At 46.4% G+C, this 23,718-nt stretch overlaps 1 protein-coding gene across 5 annotated transcripts in view; it reads right to left on the reverse strand.

The window, feature by feature from the left end:
* Positions 1 to 23,718, reverse strand: part of dnaaf1 (dynein axonemal assembly factor 1) — a 190,442-nt gene that overhangs the window by 39,341 nt on the left and 127,383 nt on the right. For all 5 annotated transcript variants that reach the window (XM_078543904.1, XM_078543903.1, XM_078543905.1 and 2 more), the window contains 2 exons: positions 7,668 to 7,789; positions 2,648 to 2,814 (listed from right to left, as the gene is read on the reverse strand). In XM_078543904.1, coding sequence (XP_078400030.1) covers positions 2,648 to 2,814; positions 7,668 to 7,789 — 289 coding nt within the window. The remainder of the gene's footprint in view (positions 1 to 2,647; positions 2,815 to 7,667; positions 7,790 to 23,718) is intronic.

The following is a 23,718-nucleotide window of genomic DNA, read 5'->3' on the forward strand; positions in this document are numbered from 1 at the left end:
AGCTCTTTTGTCCATGTTTGAACCAAGGCTGTAATGAGTCAAGAGCTGAGTGATCCTAGCGGAACCTAAACTGAATATCAGTGAGCAGGTTATTGCTAAGCGAGTGCTGCTTGATAGCACCGTTGATGGACTCTTCCATCACTTTACTGATGATCGAGAGTAGACTAATGGGTTGGTAATTGGCAGCGTTGAATTTGTTCTGTTTTTCGTTTACAGGACATACCTGGGCAATTTTCCACATTGTCGAGTAGATTCCAGTGTTGTAGCTGTACTGGAACAGCTTGGCTAGGGGCGCGGCACGTTCTGGAGCACAAGTCTTCAGTACTATTGCTGGAATGTTGTCAGGGCCCATAGCCTTTGTAGTATCCAGTGGCTTCAGCCATTTCTTGATATCACATGGAGTGAGTTGAATTCGCTGAACACTGGCATCTCTGATATTGGGGACCTCCGGAGGAGGCCGAGATGGATCATCCACTCGGCACTTCTGGCTGAAGATTGTAGCAAATGCTTCAGCCTGATCTTCTGCACTGATGTGCTGGACTCCTCCACCATTGAGGATGTGGATATTTGTGGAGCCTCCTCCCCCAGTGACTTATTTAATTGTCCACCACTATTCCTGACTGGAGGTGGCAGGACTGTTAGCTGTGGAATCGCTTACATCTGTCTATCGCTTGCTGCTTATGCTGTTTGGCACAGAAGTAGTCCTGTGTTACCAGGTTGGCACCTCATTTTTAGATATATCTGGTGCTGCTCCTGGCATGCCCTCCTGCACTCTTCACTGAACCTGGGTTGATCCCTTGGCTTGATGGAAATGCTAGAGTGGGGGATATGCTGGGCCATGAGGTTACAGATTGTGGTTGAGTACAATTGTGCTGCTGCTGATGGCCCACAGTGCCTCATGCTTGCCCAGTCTTGAGTTGCTAGATCTGTTCGAAATCTATCCAATTTAGCACGGTAGTAGTGCCACACAGCACGATGGAAGGTATCCTCAAAGTGAAGGCGGGACTTCGTCTCCACAATTATTGTGCGATGGTCATTCCTACCGATTCTGTCAAGGACAGATGCAACTGCAGCAGGCAGGTTTGTGAGGATGAGGTCAAGTATGTTTTTCCCTCTTGTTGGTTCCCTCAGCACCTGTTGCAGACCTAGTCTAGCACCCATGTCTTTTAGGACTCGACCAGTAGTAGGGCTACAGAGCCACTCTTGGTGGTGGACACTGAAGTTCCCCACCCAGAGTATATTCTGTGCCCTTGCCACCCTTAATGCTTCCTCCAAGTGGTGTTCAACATGGAGGAGCACCGATTCATCAGCTGACGTGGGGTAGGGGGTGGTACGTGGTGATCAGCAGGACGTTTCCTTGTCCATGTTTGACGTGATGCCATGAGACTTCATGGGGACCAGGGTCGATGTTATGGACTCCCAGGGCAACCTCCTCCCAACTGTATTCCAGTGTGCCGCTGCCTTTGCTGGGTCTGTCCTGCTGGTGGGACAGAACATACCCAGGGATGGTGTTGGTGGTGTCTGGGACACTGTCTGTAAGATATTATTCCGTGAGAATGACTATGTTGCTTGACTAGTCTGTGAGACAGCTCTCCCAATTTTGGCACTAGCCCTCAGATGTTGGTAAAGAGGATTTTGCAGGGATACCTGTTGTCATTTCCGGTGCCTAGTTTGATGTCAGCTGGTCTGTCTGGTTTCATTCCTTATTGACATTCTAGCGATTTGACACAACTGAGTGGCTTGCTAGGCCATCTCAGAAAGCATTTAAGAGGCAGCCACATTTATGTGGATCTGGAGTCACATGTAGGCCAGGAAAGGATGGCAGTTTTACGACAATTGTTTCATGGTCATCCATGTCCAGTTTTTTTTTAATGATTGAATTCAAATTCCACCATGTGCCGTGGTTCGAACCTGGGTCCCCAGAGCCTTATCCTGGGTCTCTGGATTACTAGACCAGTGACAATACCACTACCCCACCGCCTCCCCCTTAGGTCAGGTCTGACCTACTCCTGCTCCTAATTCTTGTCAGCCTGCTCCTGGAAGGCCCTCCTGCACTCTTCACTGAAGCTGGTTTGATCCCTTGGCTTGGTGGTAATGATAGAGTGGGGGATATGCTGGGCCATGAGGTTACAGATTGTGGTTGAGTACAATTCTATGTGCAAATGCTATCAGCACCATCTCAAGATTCCAGTCTAACCTACAGAATGGATAAAATCCTAGAACCAATGTACAGTGCTATCAGAGAGCACATATTCTCAGTGGTGGGAAAGTTGAGTCATTGGAGCAGCTCCTGTGGGTTTACAGAATGAGGCCGTGAAAGACCAGTGTGGCACCAGTTAGAGCTAATGACGTCGACAGAGGCATTCCCATTTCAAACTCAGGTGGGGGGAAGGGGGGTTGGGTCTTTTATAAGTTAACATCGTAGGGAGGGGGGCATTTAATAGGAATTCTGGGTTAAGATCAGCATATTGTATATGATGTTTCAAATATTAGTGAAAGAACGGAAACTCAGTGCCCTAATTCATGATATGCATTCCCACTGTGCTGTGGAAACACCAGTTAGTACCCCATGGTTTAATTGTTTTGGTGCATGGAGCATGAGTGAAAAATTTTAAAGGCGCTCAAATGACGTCAACTCAGCTTCTACCTCTTTCTTCCATTTCTTGGAGTCTACGTTTCTCCTCAGCTTTCCTCTTAATAGCTGACAGAGCATCAAGACTGTCCTGGATCTTCTTCCGCTCACTCGTTTCCCACTGCATTCGCTCTTCCTTCTCAGCTTTCCATCCTCCTCGAGCCCAGGCCTCTGCACATGCCCTGTCAGAGATAACGATAGAGAGATTAGGACTATTTGTGCATGCTGAGGGAAAAGAACAACAAGAGCTAGTTGGGCCAAATGGTGTGTTTCCATGCTGTAACCTCTTTGTATTTCTATGTAAAAGAAAACATTTCTCAAAGCAGAAATGCTTGTGCTTCAACCTAGAGATCATGAGTTAAAATCCTACCATGGTAAATGTTTTTTTCTACAACAGTACACATCACAGGCTGACATAAATCCCTCACGATATGTTTCTGTCTTTCCATTCCCCACTTTGTTATTTTCTCTCTCCTTCCCCCAGTTTGTGATTCACTCTCTCCCTCCTCTAGTTTGCATTTTATTTATTCATGGGAGGTATGCATCGCTGGCAATGCCAGCATTTATCACCCATTCATAGTTTCCCATATGTGTCAAGTGGCTGACTCCCTGCCATCAACCCTACATATTGTGCTGAAGGTTAAAGGAGAAACAGACAACTACTGAAGACATTACCAACAAGAACCAGTGGTCTGTACTGGGAAATAGCCCCAGTGCCCTATGGAAACTCCAGTGGGCCACTTGGGCATATTTGGGGGTCCATAACCCTTGGTTATGTCATCATGCACCTAAACTCTATGTAGCCAGGTCAGTAGAATCTGTCTGTCTGTCTGTTAGAGAGTGTTTGAAATCCATATCTGGACCCTGTATTTGTTGCTTGACACCGATTTACTGGAACCATTGACCTCTCAGTTGCCCCTTCCCCATTCTGCTCTTGAAACTGCAGTGTCCAGCTCTAAATGAGTCTCTTGATGCCTCTAATTGTCTCAGTTCCTAGAAAAGCTTAGATTTTTCAAATTTTCTTTTAGCCTCCCTCTACATGTTCTCTTTCTATGATACGGAGCTTTCCCAAATGTTACATTACATTTAATTTGCTTCTAAGATGCCACTGGGATTAAGGCTCTTGTTCTGCATTCTTTATATTTGAAAGATTGAAATTGTGAGAGAGATTTTCATTATTGTATAACTATAAATCCCTCAGTTCTGTTGCAGACATTTTGCAGTAGAGGTAGAAAACAACAGATGTGACATGAACAAACACAATAAAAATGGATGGACCTGAGCAACAGTTTAATCTGTTTCTCCATCTATTATAACAATGACTACACTTCAAAAAGTACTTCATCGGCTATAAAGTGCTTTGAGACGTCTGGTGATCATGAAAGGCTCTATATAAATGTAAGTCTTTCTACTCCTTGTTCACCAGACCCAATCAAATAGGCCGCCAACTGAAGAGAACAACCTATATGTTCTCTACCCCTGTTTAGTTCAAGGTGAAAGAAACTCGGGTACCCAGCCAAACTGAACGAACTCAGGACTGAAATGATGTTGATGGTGAGATGCTTATAGTTGAAGATCCCAACACTGGTTGGCAGCACCATTCTGGGTTCACTTACTGAGATAAAGCACCAGCTTTTAGTTTGTGTAAGCCTTTTTGGCAGAACGCTTGAAACATTCTTATGGGCCCCTAGGGAGCTGCAGATCCCCGGTTGAGAACACCTGATGTAAAGCATGTTGCCAATCTGCATTACACAAGCCCTAAAGAAAGACTTCAGATTTTTAAAAAATTCTTTATCAATAAGATTGGTTAAAGGAATTCAGCTGAACATAACCAGTTCCTGCATTTCAAAGCTTCACCAGAGTTGCAACTTTTGCTTCTACATTAAGAAATTGCTATGAGGATTAACAAGATACTACATACAAACACAAATATGGCAAACAGACCAAGGTGATATTAACCTTAACATGACACAAGAAATGACATAAAAATGTAAATACAATCCTGAAAATATTCAACAGGTGAATCAAAATAATTTAATTTTAGGCAATTGGAGACCGTGTAAGCAGATAAAACACTTATGTGCTTCATTAGCACAAAATATTGGACATCAATAGAGCAAACACTGAAGGAATGTTAAGGGAATTCAAGAAAGTTAACTGGAGCTGAAATTTAAGCACTGGGGAATGCTCACAAAACAGTGCAACTGCAAACAAAATTAATTGTAATAAAGTAAAAAAAGAAATGCAACTGGTGCAATATGGTGAAGTAGTAATGTACAGTGGTACAGTGATCAAACATGGTACAGAGCTAAGAAAAAATGTATTTCATAAATGAGAAAAAGAGGAATATTGAGGAATTATTAAGTCAAGTTAAACAGAAAATCAATGAGACAAGAAAATGTCAAATTATATTTCAGGGAACAATTATGGGACTAGTTTTCCAGATCTTTGTTCCAGGCATTTCCCAGACAAAAGAAGGTCATCAGTAAGAGGGGAGTGACTCATTTCACCCTTCACGCTGCCCTGGAATTCCCAGGGATTCCTCCTTCGGGGGAACAAGACCATCATAAGGATATGGAATATTAAAAGATACAGGGGGTGAGGAAGAGAGAGAGAGAAAGATTAGACTGGGGGGAAATTAAAGGTTATGGAAATGAGTAAGCAAATGAAATTAGATTGGGTGGGATATTAAGAAGAATGGGGAGTGAGCAGGGGATTGGGTTTGACCGGGTAGGGTATTAAAGAGTAAAGGAAGTGAGCAAATAAGTGGGATTAAACAGCGTGGGATATTATATGATATGGGATGTAAGTGGGAGAATGCTGATCAAGTGCATTAGATATTAAAGAGTATTGGCAGTGAGTAGGGTGGGACTGACTGGGTGTGTTATTTAAGGCATGGATAATGAGCAAATGAATGGCATTAGACAGAGTGACATTTCACAGGGTATGGAGAGAGAGTTTAGACTAGGTAGGATTAGAAAACATGGGAGGGAGAAGGAGTTTTGATTAGTCTGGGTGGGGCATTAATGTGTTCGGAGTGCAAGGAAAGTGGAATTATATTGGGTGGAACATTAAAGGGTGTCAGTCGTGAGCAGGAGAGTGGGATTAGACTGAATAGGATATTAAAGTATACGAGTTTGAGCGAATGAGTGGGATTGGACTGGGTGTCGTATTAAGGGATATGAAAATTGAGTAGGAGAGTAGGATTAGACTAGATGGGATATTAAAGGGTTCAGGAAGTATGTAGATGAGTGGGCTTAGTCTGGATGACATATGAAGTGTGTGAGGAGTGAGCAGGGGTTTGTTTAGACTAGTTAGGATATTAAAGGCTGTGGGGAGCAAGCAAGAGAATGGGATTAGACTGGGTGAGATATTAAAGGGTTTGGGAGGGGAGGGGGCTGAGAGAATGGGAACTGACTGGCAGTGGTTTGTGTCAAAGCAACCTTGGAGAATCAAAATGCTTGTGTATGTGCAGCAACATTATATGATTGAATACTCTGGCAATTAGATTATGAACAGTGGGAATTTATGGGCAAAAAGTGAAGATGTCCATATTATTGTTTCTAAAATCTTTCACCACTGAGACTGGTAGTTCCTGGGTTTATCCTTATACCTGTTTTTTAACAAAGATGTAACATTTTTAATTTTTCAGTCCTCTGGCACCACCCCTGTATCTAAGGAGGATTGAAAGATCACTGCCAATGCTTTTGCAATTTCTTTCCTTACTTCTCTCAGTATCCTCGGATGTATCTTATCAAGTCCTGGTGAATTAAGCACACCCAATCTTTTTAAAACCTCTTCTTTATCAGTTTTTAGCCTATCCAGTGTCTTAACTGCCTCTTCTTTTCTTTTTTTCCACCCTTACCACAGTACCAAAGCGGCTCTTATCAAAGTCACAAATGACATCCTTTGTGATTATGACGAAGGTAAACAATCCCTCTTTGTTCTTCTCGACCAGCCTGCTTTTGACACGGTTGATCCCAACTTCCTTTAAAACTCCTCTATCGTCATTCAGCTGGGTGGGACAGAACCTGGTCTGGTTCCACCCTTTGTTCTGACCACTGGACTTTATAAGGTGGTTATATTTTAAACTGTCTCTTTTAATTTAAGGTAAAATGGAATAGTTTGAAGGGGGCGATATGACCTCCTACGACATCTGCCCAGAGACAAGCCCATGAGACCTGGTTGCCATGGGGGATAGGGACCCAGTTCAAAAGTAAGATGCAAGTTTTAACACCTGGACACAAAGGGGGAGGCAGCTGGCCTTGCTGCGTACTGACACACAGACTCTCAGAGGCACTCAGATTTGGTGAAGAAGACCCACAACAGGTGGTTATGATCTGGAATGTACGGCTTTTTAAAAATTCAGTCATGGGGTATGGACATCGCTGGCTAGACCAGCATTTATTGCCCATCCCTAACTGCCCTTGTTCAGAGGGTATTTAAGAGTCAACCACGTAGCTGTGGGTCTGGAGTCACATGTAGGCTAGACCAGGTAAGGGTGACAGTTTTCCTTCCCTAAAGTACATTAGTGAACCAGATGGGTTTTTACAACAATCAACAATGGTTTCATGGTCATCATTAGACTTTTCATGCCAGATTTTTATTGAATTCAAATTCCACTATCTGCCGTAGCAGGATTCAAACCCAGATCCCCAGAGGATTACCCTGGATCTCTTGATTACTAGTCTAACGACAATACCACTATGCCATCGCCTCCCCCTTGTGGTGGAGGTAAATTCAATTGGGCTTTGGAAAGGGAATTGGATAAGCACATGAATAGAAAACATTTACAGGGAAAGGGAGGGATGTGGGACTCAGTGAGTTGCTCTTCCAGAGTGTTGTCACAGACACAACAGGCTGAGTAGCCACTTTCAGCACTGTAACTGTTCTATGCCTCATCCTCCCACTATAATTGTGACAGCAGTGGGGTCCTCATTGGCCTGCCCAATGGGTTATTCTTTTGATCTAGCTGCTGTTTCTTGTAGAGAGCACAAGTGACTTTAGCTAGCCCAAGTGCTGCTCAGACACCTACCTGTCTTTTGGAAAGACTGGTCTGTCATCCAGGTATGTCAGCTGGTGCAGGCGCACGGTAAACACCTTCCTGTAGTTAGAGATTTTCTTAATTACTTCATTCCCCATCAGGTTCAACACGTGCTGTGAAAAGCAGAGAGAAAAACAGGCTTTATAGAGGACTCAGGCAGCACACCAGGCAGCAGAGTGTCTCACTGTTTCTAGCACAATTGAAAACAATGAATGCAGACACTCATAGTAATCAGAGAATCAGCATGCAGATTTTAGTAAAGTAATTGAACAACCTCCACATTCCATAACAAACCTTCCATCATTTCTTTGGATACAAAACACCAAATTGTGGCAAAGTTCAGTGTTTTGAAACTATATCTATTGAATGTGTATGATCTCCTGGGCAGAGCTGAAGGGTTCTCAAAATTCCCACATTTTTCATATCATCAACAAGGATATGACTTTTGGACTTTTATGTCAGAGGACCCAACTGCTGAATTAAGTGTAGACAGAGTCAACCACGTTCCCCTGCAGACAGGAGGCAGCCCATGAAGGCCTGGGACTGGACATGCCCAGGCTTGTTGAATACAGTGTGGATTGTTGCCTGTAACCAGACAACGAGAGGAGACAGAATATGCATTCTTCCCTTTAAAACAATCGGCCCAGAGAAAGACTTCATCTTACACGAAACTAAAGCCCATCAAAATCTTGCATAAATAATCGCTACTAACGACTAAGGCAGGAAGACAGCAATCAATGCAATTTAGCGAACCTGTCAATACTCCACATATACAATGGCTTTCAGTTCAAAACTAGTTACGGGAGGCAGGTAGACAATGATAAATATCATGCAAACCCATTAAAAACAACAAGACAACAATCACCTGGGGAAGCCCACCAAAATCAGACAAAGTACTAACCTTGATTTAGATTGAGCTAGGAAATTTAAAAAAAAACAGTATAACTGGGCCAGCAATTAGGAAGAGGAAGCTGACACAGCAGGGTGAGCAGTTTTTGGAGCGGTTGAAGCAGAGTTTAAGCAGGGAGCTGAGCCAAGCGGAGGGAGGAGATCTGGAGGTTTGCAGGCCCGCAGACAACATCACGGCAAGGGGCACGGGGTGGCAGTCTCAACCGAAGACAACAAGGCCACAACCGCAGCCCTCCATGAAGATCGACCACCCACAACCGTGCCCTCCACCCAACTGAAGAACCTTCACAGATTCCACAGACCAGGACCACGTAGGGACGGTGAGCCCCAGAGGACACAAAGAGGGTACCCTAAAACTGCAACCGGCTTACCTGGCTGGATTTTAAACTGTCAAGGAACCCTGGTTGGTGAGCATGATCCCTGACCTCTCCTAGTTCAATTTAGTTATGTTTTGGGGGGTGGGACAAGGGTAAGGGAATTAGTAGCGTGATTTTCCCTCATTATGCCGTGTGTTCTCCATTCTTAACTAAGTGTACTTTGTAGGTATGTATAATCTCAGTGTAATCCTAATGTTATAAATTCATTTGTGATTTCAACAAACCCAATTTTTTTCTTGCACCAAAACCAGTTGTCTGCTGCACTTTGTCACAACCCCCTAATAAGTCCAAAGTATAGAACCCAGGGAGTGGGAGCAATTCGGACCGCTCAGAAGTCAGAGGTGAAGCTGACACACACCACCACCCCCTACATAATGGCGACCGTGGCAGGACCTTGGCAAAAGGGATGCGATGCAGTGGTCACTGATTTGGAAGAGATAACTGTAATGGAAGAGAGGATTTCAAATTATGTGTTCAGTAAGGTGAATATGGAAAAAAAATGGGTCACTAATCTGTTAAAGGCTGGGCGCCCGGTAGATGCTGCAGCTAAATGGACGGAAGGGAAGGATCATAAAAAATCCATAGAAAAGGCAGTCTGGCTGATGTGCTTCAAGAAACAGATCCAGCTTTTGGACAGGCTCGTTGAAGCACAGGCAGCTGAGATTTGGGAATCAGCCCTGGAAGTCCAAACAAAGGCCCTAGCAGGGGAGAAGTTACTGTTAGCATTGCAAGCTCTGAACCAGGAAAAGGTGCAGTTAGTGGGGGAGCATAAGACCCAGCAGGAATATTTACAGTGTCAGGTCACCGAGGCCAAGAACAATGAGCTGGGGTTGCGGGAAAAGAATGCCCGCCTAGCAAGACAAGTAAGAGAGCAGGAGGAGAAAGTAAAAGGCTTACAGGCAGCCTATAAGATAGTGAGTGCACAGGGGTTTGAGGATGCAGACCATGGCCCCTGCCAGAAGCAGATAGAGAGTCTGAACCTCGCTCTAAGGACGGCAAAAAGCATGGTGTGCCTCATAAGCCCTAGTGCAGCCCAGGTCGACTTCACAGGGAACCTGGGGAGGACGGTTCAGACACCACAGGTAGTGCCAAGGGACTACCCCGGTTGAGGAGCAGGAGGGCCCATGACTACCACCCATAGCACCAAGCTTTAGCGAAATCTGGCAGGAGAGGGGGTGGAATTAGCGGCAGAAGCTGAGGAGGAAGACCCCCAGCAAGAGAGGCTGGGACCGGGGCCGATGTGCCCGGCCCGGCAGCAAAGGTTCAGCCCGCCCGCTGATAACGGGGATGAGGGACCAGTTCGTAGTTCCCCACGGCACCCAACAACTTAGGGCCATGGTAAGCCATTTAACTAAACTTGCGGCAAATGGGGATCCCTCGGTTCACTTGAGGGAAGTGGAACAAACAGCAAGCATCAATGAGTGCAATGATGCTGAACAGGCCAAAATGCTGCTATTCTCCTTGGAGAGTAAGCTCTTCCAGTCCCTCTCTGACCAACATAAGATGGGACAGTGTGATTATGGAGAGCTCAAGGAGGAAGTTCTTGAGGCCATGGGGATGAATGAGGGAAGTCCTTTCTCCCGGGTGGAAAAAACAGTGCAGCTCATAGGAGAACCCCCGCAGGCTTTTGCAGACAGGTTATGGCCGGTGTATAGGAGCGCATGCAGTGGGACGCCTAACCGGGCTAACCTGGACCAGGATCAGCGGGCCCACTGGCTCCGTTGCCTGGTGGCAAACAGCTTGCCACAGGTCGGGGCCGCGGCAGGAATGTGGTTTGACCCAATGAATCCCCTGACTACAGAACTCACAGTGATCAAACAATTGACCATAGCTTACCGCAATGGTAAAGGAACCAATGCACACTCACCTAAAGGGAGAGTGCATGAAATGAAACCCGGCCAGGGTAGGAAGGAGTGGCATCAGGAAGGGAATAACCCTTCCAGCACAAAGCTCAACTGTTATGGGTGTGGGAAGAATGGACACTGGAGGAAAGAGTGAAAGAATCCTTGGAAAGATAACAAGGGAAAGAATTCCTCAACCCCGGCCTAAAAGGCAGAGACAGGAATCCCTCCCGCCACGGTCGAGTCATTTTTGGACACCATGAGAACCCTATTGACTGGCCCAGGGAAGGTAACAGCCACCACCGGCGCGCTGACCCCATCAGCCCCATCTAACCCACAACCCTGACTAGAGCCAGCGCAGCCTGTTTACCGGTGTTCCCTTACCTACGACTTATGGAAGAGACCCCTCATTGAGATGGAAGTAGAAGAGGTAAAGGGGACCTATCTGTTGGACACGGGAGCATCAAGTATCGTGATCCATTCAGCTAACCCCACCACCTCACCTCTATCTAACGGGGTCCCATACAGTCTGTCGGGATTTACAGGTAAAGAACAGGCTGGCTCATTTTCCATCCCACTGACCATTCGTTTAGGAGCACTCTGCTCTAAGTGGACCTGTATCCTAATGAAGTGGGAAGTGGAGGGTGGAAAAGGGATCCTGGGAGCCGACTTTATTGTAGGCCACGGGATCCTAGTGGATTTGAGGAATCACTGCCTATGGGGGGCAAAAGCAGGAAAGGAAGGCGGAGTAGTAGTCATCCCAGGGAAACAGGAGAAGGGGACCCTGTGCACCATGAAGCCTAAAGAGGGTTATAACCTTGAACTCATGGTCAGTAATAACCCGAGGGAGTTCCAGGCATTTGTGCAAACCCACCTAGCCACATTTGCCACACACAAACACAACTGTGGGAGGGTCAATGGGTTCGAGGTCAGTGTAGATGGGGACCCTATGGCCCGACCACAAAAGCAATATAACTTCCCCACGGAAGCGGAGCCAAACATGGAGGCAGCCATGTCCTCCTTAGTGCAACAGGGGGTCCTGAGACCGATATCCACCCATGTGAACTCTCCACTGTGGCCGGTTAGAAAACCGGACATCTCCTGGAGGGCCACAGTGGACTACCGGGTAGCAGCAGTTGCCAACCTGATAGGAAGTATCCCAGCATCCGCGACCACTTTCACGATGCTGGATATCTCTAACGGGTTTTGGTCCATCCCTTTAAGGAGAGAGGATCAGTACAAGTTTGCCTTTACCTTTAAAGGGCAACAGTACACCTGGAACTGTCTGCCTCAGGGCTTCCACAATAGCCCCAGCATTTTCCACCAATGCATGGCAAACAGTTTAAAGGGCTTCAGCCAGCCCAGGCGGCTGGTACAATACGTGGAAATTCTGCTCCTATTCACCGATTCGAGAGAGGAGCGTGGCCCACTTCTGGCCCAACTGCTGGAACTGCTTGGGCAGGAAGGTTTTAAAGTGAACCCAAAGAAAGCGCAGATTGGCCAGCAGGAGGTGAAATTCCTGGGCCTGAAAATACGTGCTGGGGAAAGGGCCATAGATAAAGCTAGATGGGAAGCAGTACAGGAGTTACCAGTCCCCAACAAAGTCACGGGTAGGAATGGGACACGGGGGAGTGCAGGGGTAGCTTTAACCCCGGAACTTAAGATGGTCCAAACCCAAGACCCCGTTCCTCAAGGCAGTCCTCAGTGCAGTGGCAGAAGAGAAAAGGGTAGAGTGCCCTTACAGCACTGCAGCCCTCTCTGTAAAGGGAGGCATGCTGTTTAAAGGAGAGCAATGGGTAGTACCGCAGCAGCACAGGAGGGAATTCCTTCAACTGGCCCGAGGGTCCAGGAGTGGGGCATCCTGCGCCTGAGGCCACCTGGCAGCGGGTGGAACAGGTAGGATGGTGGCCAGGACTCAGGGAAGATGTCCGCGAGTTCTGTGCCAGCTGTCTGGTGTGGTGCTGCTAACAACCCTGACCCGCACAAAAGGAAGGTACCTATGGGACACATCAGGGGGGTAGAGGAACCATGGCATTCGATCCAGGTCGACTAAATCGGGCCCCTTCCCACCGCCCAGGGAGGCTATAAGTACTGCCTAGTCCTGGTGGATGTGTTCACAAAGTGGGTAGTAGCCTTCCCCTGCCGAACAGCCACGGCTCTGAGTACAGCCAGGATCCTGGTCAGGGAGGTGTTCTCATGATGGGGGCTACCACAGTACGTGGAGTCCGACCAAGGGAGCCACATTACCGGGCAGGTCATGCAGCATACCCTTACGGTACTCGGCATAGAGGGGAAATGGCACGTTGTACACAACCCACAGTCCGCAGGGATTGTAGAGAGGATGAACAGAACCTTGAAAGAAAGGCTGAGGAAAGAGATGGTAGACTCACCTAGAAAGTGGGTAGAAGTCTTACCGTTGTTCCTAATGGGGATCCGAGCCAGCCAGTCAAAAAGCACGGGGTATTCCCCACACGAGCTCATGACTGGTAGGGTTATGCGGACCCCCACCCATGTGCTAGCCCCGATGCTCACGGAGGGTCAGCTCAGAGAGGTGAACCGGGACAGCTTCGTCAGGAATCTATTTGAACACCTTAAACAGGTTCACTGGCAGGCTGCTAGCAACAAGGGAAAACAGCATCGGAGTAACCGACTGCTGCTAGAACCTCGTACGCACCATGAGTGGGAGATAGGGGATCAGGTTATGGTTAGGAATTTTGCTCGGGTAGACAGTCTAGAACCATTATACATGGGGCCCTACAGCATTGTAGATAAGGGAAGCCCCATGGTATACGCCATAAAGCTGCCTCGGCACACCAAATGGTTCCACATTAACCAATGTAATTTGTTTAAATCCGATAGAAGGGAACAGCCAGTTGGGGCAAGGTCTGAGGATAAAAATCCTCAGCCTACGGCAGGAGCAAACTCACAGACTGCACAAGCAGGTGCAGTGGCTTGTTTTAAGGGAAGGGCCATCCCACCCACCATTTGGGGACACTCCCCCACTCATCTGGGACTCAGACGAGATGGGACCAGAGGGCAGAGAGTTACCTGCCCCTGACACAGGTTTAGAAGAGGTACAGCTGAGGATAGAAATCCCCAGCCAGCGGCAGTGGAGATTCCACAGACCGCACAAGAGGGGACAGTGGCTCGGGTTGAAGATCCACCAGCCAGAAAACCCCCACCAGCCAGAGTCCCTAGAAGGTCCCCACGAACACCACGGCCAAAGAAACCGTGGTCACCGGCTCCCCAGTTTAAAAGGGCAGCCCCTCAAGTCAGCGATCGATCTGAGGACAGAGGTCCCCAGCCAGCAGCCTCAGGCTGCAAGGGACCAAAGGTACAGGACAGCGCGGCTACACCGAAGGGACTAGTGTGCTGTAGCCCGAACAGGGGTTAACCTGTCCGCCCGAGGAGGGGCGATGGATGTACATAGCTTCTGTTATTTAATTTTGATATTGTTAAGTTTGGGTGTTTTAGTTAAATTTTAAATAAGGTGGTTGGTAGTTTAAGTATTATTGTTTAAGAGTGTTTGTATTGAGTCGAGGTTCCAAGACTCGACTATGCTTTACCCAAGCCAGGGACTTGGCTATATGCTCTTATGTCAGGAATGGCCGCTGGGAGGTGAGGTGACGTGAAGGACTCCCACATTTTTGTGTGCTCAGGGGAGAGAGCACCGGTTGTGACTGCGAGGGGCAGCGAAGGTAAAGTGGAGGAGATCACTACCTATTCCCATGTGGGAAGATGGCCAGGGTGGCTGGGATCTAACTCCACTCGATACTCCAGTCAGACCGGGTTTACCTACGGGAAGGCCTCCCTCCCCTGCCCCAGCATACAGGCTGTGGCCACACGGGTTGGGGTCACTGAGGGAAAACCCATGTGCCTGACCTGCAGAGGACAGATTCCCCTGGGAAGGTGGTGGTGGCTCAGGAAGCTGAGCAGAGACATGGGGGATGGTACAGCTGACTGGGAGCGACTGGGGAACGACACCCATCGGACTATCACCGGGAACCATGGGGGGTTGATGGACTGGGACAAGTGGTGGAAATCGGAACAGGGAATCTATGTCTACATGTGGGGATCGCGGAAGACCTGCCCCACGGGCGTATCCATTATCTTTTCCGCAGCATGGCTGGACAAGGGGAAGGGGGTGGAATGGGATTCCCACCTCCACTCTTGCATAACCCCATCCTCTCCAGCCTCAGTTAAGGCCACTGAACTCGTGGCACGGACCCAAAAGCCCCTGCCCACGGCCCCGACAGTAAGGACACATATGGAGAAGAGCCCTGCCACCACCAAGGGATCAGGGAATGGGCTGGTACTAGTGCCGACCGAAAAGGTGCTATACCAGGGGGTACGCTACGCGGTAGCTTCCGTGATTCTAAACCTCACAGAGGTACACTTACCTGAGTGGTGCCCCAAGGAGACAGAACAGCTATACCAGGCCCTGTTAAGAGAAATGTTCAGGAAATTCTACGAGTTCGATTTTGCCAATGTAGACAAAACAGAACTGTACACTACCCACACTGAGTACTTTAGCAATGTGGGGAGACAAAGAAGGGGAACCTGGAATAATGTTTTCACAGCATATAATACAGGATCCTCTGTGATAAACAGTCTGGATGACATAGAATTGCCGACACAAATAAACGGTTTAAAAACACAATTACGAAAAATCTTAACAGAGGAGAACACAGTGATAGGCTCAGAGCTACACGAGGACCAGGCCATGACAGTCCATTTAAATGAGATTATTGCTGAGTTGGAAAGGCACACCAAAACAGTGAATGCACTCATTCGAGAGGATAGGAATGCATCAGACCAGGCTGCACAGAATGAGGTGTGCATGCTGTACGGGGCATGGTTGCTGGTCGAGGGCCGCAGCAACCTGGAGGACTTAAAGCAAGGTTTAGTCCCCTCCTGGATCAGCAACAATCACCTCACAGCCCTCCACCCATTTGAGAATTCACTAAGCCCGTGTCAGTTCCGCCTAGCCTCTGAAGCCTACCCTATCATGTGTATAGTAGTGAGGATGCCGATCATGGGTGGGACAGTCCGACCTGCACCGGTATATAGGGTGGAGAACATTGGAGTCATTCAAGGGGGTTAACACGTCCGTTTCGCTGCGGTCCCAACCTTACATCATAAAGTGGGAGCACATGATGACAGGTACAGACCTCTCTGGGTGCCGGAGCCGGGGTGCACACGTAGTACTGTGTCCCCAGCACTTGAACGCCTATTCCAGACCACAGTCCGGGTTTAAAACTGCTGGTGCACGGCCTATAAACTGTACCATGGAGGTAATGGCACAAGGCCATGTTCCCCCACAGGTAGCATATATAGAGGGTGGGACATATTGTGTCACCACAAGTGCGCCCCACTACCAGCTTGGACAGCACATCTGGTGTCCGGTAAGTGACAGCAGTTTTTGTTTTAATCCCGAGGCAGAAGTTCAAGCGGCCCAGGAATGGATTGTCCCCATTCCTGAACCCTCCACTGTTCACCTCACTGTTAGGGAAAACATTACCAACCTGCAGAGCTCTGTCACACATTTCAGTTACAAAATTCCCCCTCTACCAGAACATCTTACTAAACTACTAAAAGCTGCAGAGTTATCACAAAAGTATTTCTATACTTTGGAACAGAAAACACACGAGATAGAGGGAGAGATTCAAGGTATCACAGACCCACCCTGGTGGGATATTTTCGAAAACATAGAGGTCCCTTCATGGGTCAGAATGGCTTCGTACATCCTCGTGGTTTGCCAGCTGGGAATAGTGTTGTCCCTGTTGTGCTCTCAATGCAAGGGAAAAGGGAAAATCCTAGAGTTCCAAAATGAAAGGACCTGGAAGAAGCATTATGCTAAGGTGGAGAGAGATACACCTGTTTGAACCTTTCATATTTATTTTTGTGTTCCTGAATAAAGATTGTTGTTTTTTTGTGTTCGGTTATTTTTAAGAAAGACTTTTATGTGTTGATTTTCTTTTAATAAAGATGTATGTGCACCAAGTGGGGTGTTGGACCTCCTAAATGTTTGGATGTATGTAAATAACTGTATTTTGCCTATGCATGCTTACATACACCACATTTTTAAAGAATGAGGAATGTAGGTGTCATGAGATCTTAGATAGGTAATTACAGGGGAAGATTGGCTATGGAGGGTCGGGAATTTTGTTTTTTTTTTCCGTATGATACTTGAAGCAAGGTTTAACTATCACAGGGAGGTGCTGAAGGGTTCTCAAAATTCCCACATTTTTCATATCATCAACAAGGATATGACTTTTGAACTTTAATGGCAGAGGACCCAAACTGCTGAGTTGAGTGTAGAACCCTGCAGACAGAAGGCTAGGCTCATGAAGGCCTGGGACTGGACATGCCCGGGCTTGTTGAGTGCAGTGTGGATTGTTGCCTGTAACCAGACAATGAGAGGAGACAATCAACCCAGAGAAAGACTTCATCTTACACGAAACTAAAGCCCATCAAAACCTTGCATAAATAATCGCTACTAACTACTAAGGCAGGAAGACAGCAATCAATACAATTATGCAAACCTATCAAAACTCCACATATACAATGGCTTTCAGTTCAAAACTAGTTACGGGGGCAGGAAGACAACGATAAACATCATGCGAGCCCATTAAAAACAACAAGACAACAATCACCTGGGGAAGCCCACCAAAATCAGACAAAGAACTAACCTTGATTTGGATTGAATAAGACATTTTTTTTAAAAACAGTATAACTGGGCCAGCAGTTAGGAAGGGGAAGCTGACACAGGAGGGTGAGCAGTTTTTGCAGTGGTTGAAGCAGAGTTTAAGCAGGGAGCTGAGCCAAGCGGAGGGAGGAGATCTAGAGGTTTGCAGGCCCGCAGGCAACATCATGGTGAGGGGCACAGTGTGGCAAGCTCAACCGAAGACAACAAGGCCACAACCGCAGCCCTCCATGAAGATCGACCACCCACAACCGCACCCTCCTCCCAACGGAAGAACCTTCGCAGATTCCACAGACCAGGACCACGTGGGGACGGCAAGCCCCAGAGGACACAAAGAGGGTACCCTAAAACTGCAACCGGCTTACCTGGCTGGATTTTGAACTGTCAAGGAACCCTAGTTGGTGAGCATGATCCCTGACATCTCCTAGTTCAATTTAGTTAGGTTTTGGGGGTGGGACAAGGGTAAGGGGATTAGTAGCGTGATTTTCCCTCATTATGCCGTGTGTTCCCCATTCTTAACTAAGTGTACTTTGTAGGTCTGTATAATCTCAGTGTAATCCTAATGTTATAAATTCATTTGTGATGTCAACAAACCCAGTTTTTTTCTTGCACCAAAACCAGTTGTCTGCTGCACTTTGTCACAACCCCCAAATAAGTCCAAGATCTAGAACTCATGGAGTGGGAGCGATTCGGACCGCTCAGAAGTCAAAGGTGAAGCTGACACACACCACCACCCCCTACAAGAGCTCATGGCAAATCAACAACATGGTTCTGAAGAAGAGTCATATTGAACTCAAAACGTTAACTCTGTTTTTCGCTCCATAGATGGTGCCAGACCTGCTGAGTATTTCTGGTACTTTCTGCTTTTATTTCAGACAAAATGGTTACCATTTTTTACGTGTCTGCTGTCTTCACCATGCTGCTGCTACTCAGTCTCTCTCCTATTCTACTCTCATCTCTTTCCTTTCTTATCTGCCAGTCTCTTGAGTTTTCCTTCTTTCCTACACCTTTGTGTGCTTTCATTTTTTTGTCCCTCTCTCTCCTTTTGGGTACAGTGTGGTTGGTGATGAGGCAGAGGAGGTACAGGACACATTTTCTGGTCACAGGTGCAGAGAGCTCTGGCTTGCTGGGCTCAGCAGCTTCCTTCAACTCCTGCCTGCGCCATCTTCTTCCTGCTCTTCATCTACCCCATCAATTTATTTTCTGTTCCAAGTCCAGTTCATCCATTACCCCAATGTTCGTTTACCTACATTGGCTCAGTGGTGTAACACCTCAATTTTAAAAATCTCACCCTGGTGTTTAAATCCCTCCATGACCTGGTCCCTCCCTATCTCTGTAAGCTGCTCCAGCCCTACAGCCCTCTGAGAGAGCTGTATTCCTCTGGGCTCTTGAACATCTTTGATTTGCACCTCTCTGACATAGGTGGCTGTGCCTTCTGCTACCATAGGCCCCAAGTTCAAGAATTCCCCCCCTAAACCTCTCCGCCTCTCTCTCCTCTTTAAAACCTACCTCTTTGACCAAGCTTTCGGTCATCTGCCCTAATAACTGCCCTAATACTTTGGTGTCAAATTTTGTTTGATAATCCTCCTGTGAAGCGTGTTAGGGGATTTTTCTTCAGTAAAGCTTTGATATAAGGGTTGTCGTATCAGTTCTCCGTGTCGTTAACCCTGGGTATTTCCTGGTATCAGCTCCTTCCCTTTGTCATTGAAACCTTCTTCAATGTCTTTGTTACCCCAACACTTGATTATTCTTAACTCATTCCTAGTCAGCTTCCCATATTCCACCCTCCATAAAATTGAGACTTGATTAGCCCACCCTCTCTCTTTTGCCTACTTTTTGGTGCATTCTCCTGCTGCCAACAAATAGAAGGGACTCAATACAGAGTCAACAGGAATCACAAGCAGAAAATAATCTAACAAAGAACAGAGGCTAAGTAAGAAGCATTTAAATAACAACAACTTGTATTTATACAACACCTTTAACATGGCAAGGCGCTTTTGCAGACACATTTGACACTTAACCAGAGAAGAAGATATTAGGCCAGGTGACCAAAAGGTTGGTCAAAGAGGTAGGTTTCAGGGAGTGTGCATAAGGAGGAAAGCAAAGTAGCGGGTTGGAAAGGTGTAGGAAATTCCAGGGCTTTGGGTCCAGGCAGCTGAAGGCACAGCCACCAATGGTGAAGCAACTAAAATCTGGGATGCCCAAGCTACCAAAATTAGAGGAGCGCAGATATCTCAGAAGCTTGCTGGGACATGAGGCAATTAGAGAGAGGGGGAGGATAAGGGATTTGAAAACAAGAATGAAAAATTTAAAATTAAAGCATTGCTTAACCAGAAGCGAATGCAGGTCAACAAGCACAGGGGTGATGGGGGAACAGGAATTGGTGAAAGTTAGGACAGGGGCTGATCTGACCTCAATTTAATGGAAGGTAGAACATGGGAGGCTGGCTAGCAGTGAGTTAAGAGTAATCAAGTCTCGAGATAACATAGGCACGGAAGAAGGTTCCCATTACAGGTGAGCTGATGCAGGGGTGGAGTTGGGCAATGTCATGGCAGTGGAAGTAGGCAGTCTTAGTGATGGTGCGGATGTGTAGTTGGAAGCTCACCTCTGGGTCAAACATGACACACTTGGATTCAGCTTCAGACAGTTTCCAGGGATAGGATATTTAGGGAATAGATTGTGGTGGAGACTGTCAGTCTTCCCAATATTTAACTGGGGGAAATTTCTGTTCATCCAGTACTGGATGTCAGACAGGCAGTTTGACAATTTACAGACAGTGGAGGAGTTAGGGAGTTGGTGTCACCAGTGTAAATGTGGACACTGATGCAGTGTTTTTAAATGATATTGACGAGGGGCAGCATAGAGTCACATGCTATGAGTACTTCTACAGAGTACTTAGAGAATTTTGTGAGTAAAGGGCTTTTGTGCAGTGATGGAAGAGGTGCTGTTCTGTTAAGGAGTGGTCTGAGAAAGGGAACAGGAGTCAGCAAAATCTGAGAGCTGAGGTGTAGAGGCATTAACTTAAATTAACAGTTTAAAAAGGTACTAACTAGATTTTAAAAGACGGAATTAAGATTTTTTTTACAGCATGGATGGGAGCTGAGACCTGTTCCTTGCAATTCCTGCTTCATGTAGGATTGTCAGGTCACTTCATGTGTCTTAGGGGAATGCATGTATGGGAATCGTCTCCAACTGCTTTACTGGAGCTCAGTGTTTCTGAACTTGAGGGGCAGCTGGAGTCACTTTGGAGCATCAGGGAGGATGGGAGTTTCCTGGTTCAAACGTTCCAGGAGTTGGCCACTCTAGAAGTAGATGAGTAGCCATTCCAGAGGAATGGAAAGAGGCACGAGGCTTCAGGATGAGCACCACTCTCAAACCGGCACTCAGTATTGGAGACTGCTGGGATTGACGACGCCTTGAAGAAGTGCAGCGCAGACCATGGCACTAACAGTCAAAGGAGGGAACAGCAAAGGGCACAAATCCAATCATTATAGAAGATTCCACAGTTATGGGTACATTTCTGTAACCTACACTGTGAGTACCGTATGGCGTGTTTCCTCCCTGGTACCAGGGTAAATGGCATCATGGACAGGCTGCAGAATATTTTGCAGGGGGAAGGGAGTGAGCCAGAAGTCTTGGTACACAGTAGTACCAATGACATAGAGAGGGCTGGTAGTGAGGTCCTATGGTCAGATTTTCAGAAGCTAGGGAGGAACTTAAAAGGTGGGATTTCAAAGGTAAAAGGTAAAATTTTCAAAGATTTCCTCAAGTACGCTCAGTGTCCTGCCCCAGTAAACATGGAAATAGGAAAATAGGGAGGAACAATACAAGGCTTGCAGCATGGTGCAGGAGGGAGGGCTTCAGAGTATTGGAGCAGAAGGCACCTATTCAAAAGAGGCACCTCAACAGGTCTCAGAACAATGGGGAGGTTCACTAGTGTGGTTGGGGAGGGTTTAAACTAAAATGACACCAGCATATAGAAGTAGCAAAGAAAACAAGATGCACAAAGGAGCAAGTTGGATAATACTAGAGAAGTGGGACTGTATTACTAAACTAAGAAAGACATAAGGAATACAAAGGCAGGTTAGAATTCATGTACGTAAACGCACAAATGTGGTGAATAAGGTTGGTGAGCTACAAGTGCAAATAGCTGAGTGGGAATATTATTTAGTAGCAATAACGGAAATGTGGTTTAAAATACTGAAGGATTAAGTGCTTAATATTCACAGGTACAAAGTGTTCAGAAAAGATAGGGAAAGGAAAAAAGGAGGTGAGGTAGCAGTACTGATTAGGGAAGACATTATAGTGTTGGAAAGCGAGGATGTCCTTGAGGGGACAAGGACTGAATCCATTTGGTAAGAGAAGCAAAAAGGATATGATCTACTGGGGTATTCTAAAGGGTATTCAATATATTATGACATTCAATAGAGAGAGAGAGAAGCAAATCTGCAGGGAAATTACAGAGATGTGCAAGAATTATAGAGTGGTGATTCTGGGGGACTTTAATTACCCAAATATCGATTGGGATAATGTTAGAGTAAAGGGTAAGGAGGGGTAGGAATTTCTGAAATGTGTTCAGAAATCTTCTGTGACTAGTATGTTATACGAACATACAAAATAGGAGCAGGAGTAGGCCATTTGGCCTCTCGAGCCTGCTCTGCCATTCAATAAGATCATGGCTGATCTGATTATGGCCTCGTCTCCACTTTCCTTCCTATCCCCTGAGCCCTTCGAGTCCCTTGTCCATCAAGAATCTATCTAACTCAGCCTTTAAAATATTCAATGACCCAGCCTCCAGTGCTCTCCAGGGGAGAGAGTTCCACAGACTCACAACCCATTGAGAGAAAAAAGTTCGCATCTCCGTCTTAAATTGGAGGCCCCTTATTTTTAAACTATATCCCCAGTTCTAGTCTCTCCCACAAGAGGAAACATCCTTTGAGCATCTACCCTGTCAAGTCCCCTCAGGATTTTATATGTTTCAATAAGGTATCCTCTCATTCTGCTAAAACTCCAATGGATACAGGCCAAACTTGTCCAACTTTTCCTCATAGGATAACCCCTCATTCCAGAAATCAGTCGAGTGAGCTTTCTCTGAACTGCTTCTAATGCAATTATGTCCTTTCTTAAATAAGGAGACCAAAACTGCACATAGTACTCTAGATGTGGTCTCACCAATGTTCTCTATCAACGAGGAAGGAGGCATTGCTGAACCTAGTGCTGGGGAATGAGGTGGATTAAATGCCTGTAGGGGAAACACGGGTAAGAGTGATCATCATTTCATAGGACCAAGGGATTGATTAAGAAGGGGAAAATAGAGTACGAGAGTAAGCTTGTGGGGAACATAAAAACTGACTGTAAAAGCTTCTATAGGTATGTGAAGAGAAAAAGATTGACAAAGACAAATGTAGGTCCCTTACAGTCAGAAACAGGGGAATTTATAACGGGGAACAAAGAAATGGCTGACCAACTAAATACATACTTTGGTTCTGTCTTCACAAAGGAGGACACAAATAACATACCAGGAATGTTGGGGAACACAGGGTTTAGTGAGAGGGAGGAACTGAAAGAAATCATTATTGGTAGGGGAATGGTGTTGGGGAAATTGATGGGATAGAAGGCCGATAAATCCCCGGGGCCTGATAATCTACATCCCAGAGTACTTAAGGAAGTGGCCCTAGAAATAATGGATGCATTGGTGGTCATCGTCCAAGATTCCGTAGACTCTGGAACAATTCCTACAGATTGGAGGGTAGCTAATGTAACCACATCATTTAAAAGGGGAGGTAGAGAGAAAACAGGGAATTATAGACCAGTCACATAAGAGATTAGCATGTAAAATTAAAGCGTATGGGATTGAGGATAGTGTATTGAGATGGATAGAAAACTGGATGGTAGACAGGAAACAAAGAGTAGGAATAAATGGGTCTTTTTCCGAATGGCAAGCAGTGACTAGTGGGGTACCGCAGGGATCGGTGCTGGGACCCCAGTTATTCACAATATATATTAATGATTTAGATGAGGAAACTAAATGTAACATCTCCAAATTTGCAGTTGACACCAAGCTGGGTGGGAGGGTGAGCTGTGAGGAGGATGCAGAGATGCTTCAGTGTGATTTAGACAAGTCGAGTGAGTGGGCAAATGCATGGCAGATGCAGTATAATGTGGATAAATGTGAGGTTATCCACTTTGGTAGCAAAAACAGGAAGGCA

Source organism: Cetorhinus maximus, chromosome 6 (assembly GCF_964194155.1).
Source record: "Cetorhinus maximus chromosome 6, sCetMax3.hap1.1, whole genome shotgun sequence".
In the NCBI taxonomy this organism is placed as follows: Eukaryota; Metazoa; Chordata; class Chondrichthyes; order Lamniformes; family Cetorhinidae; genus Cetorhinus; species Cetorhinus maximus.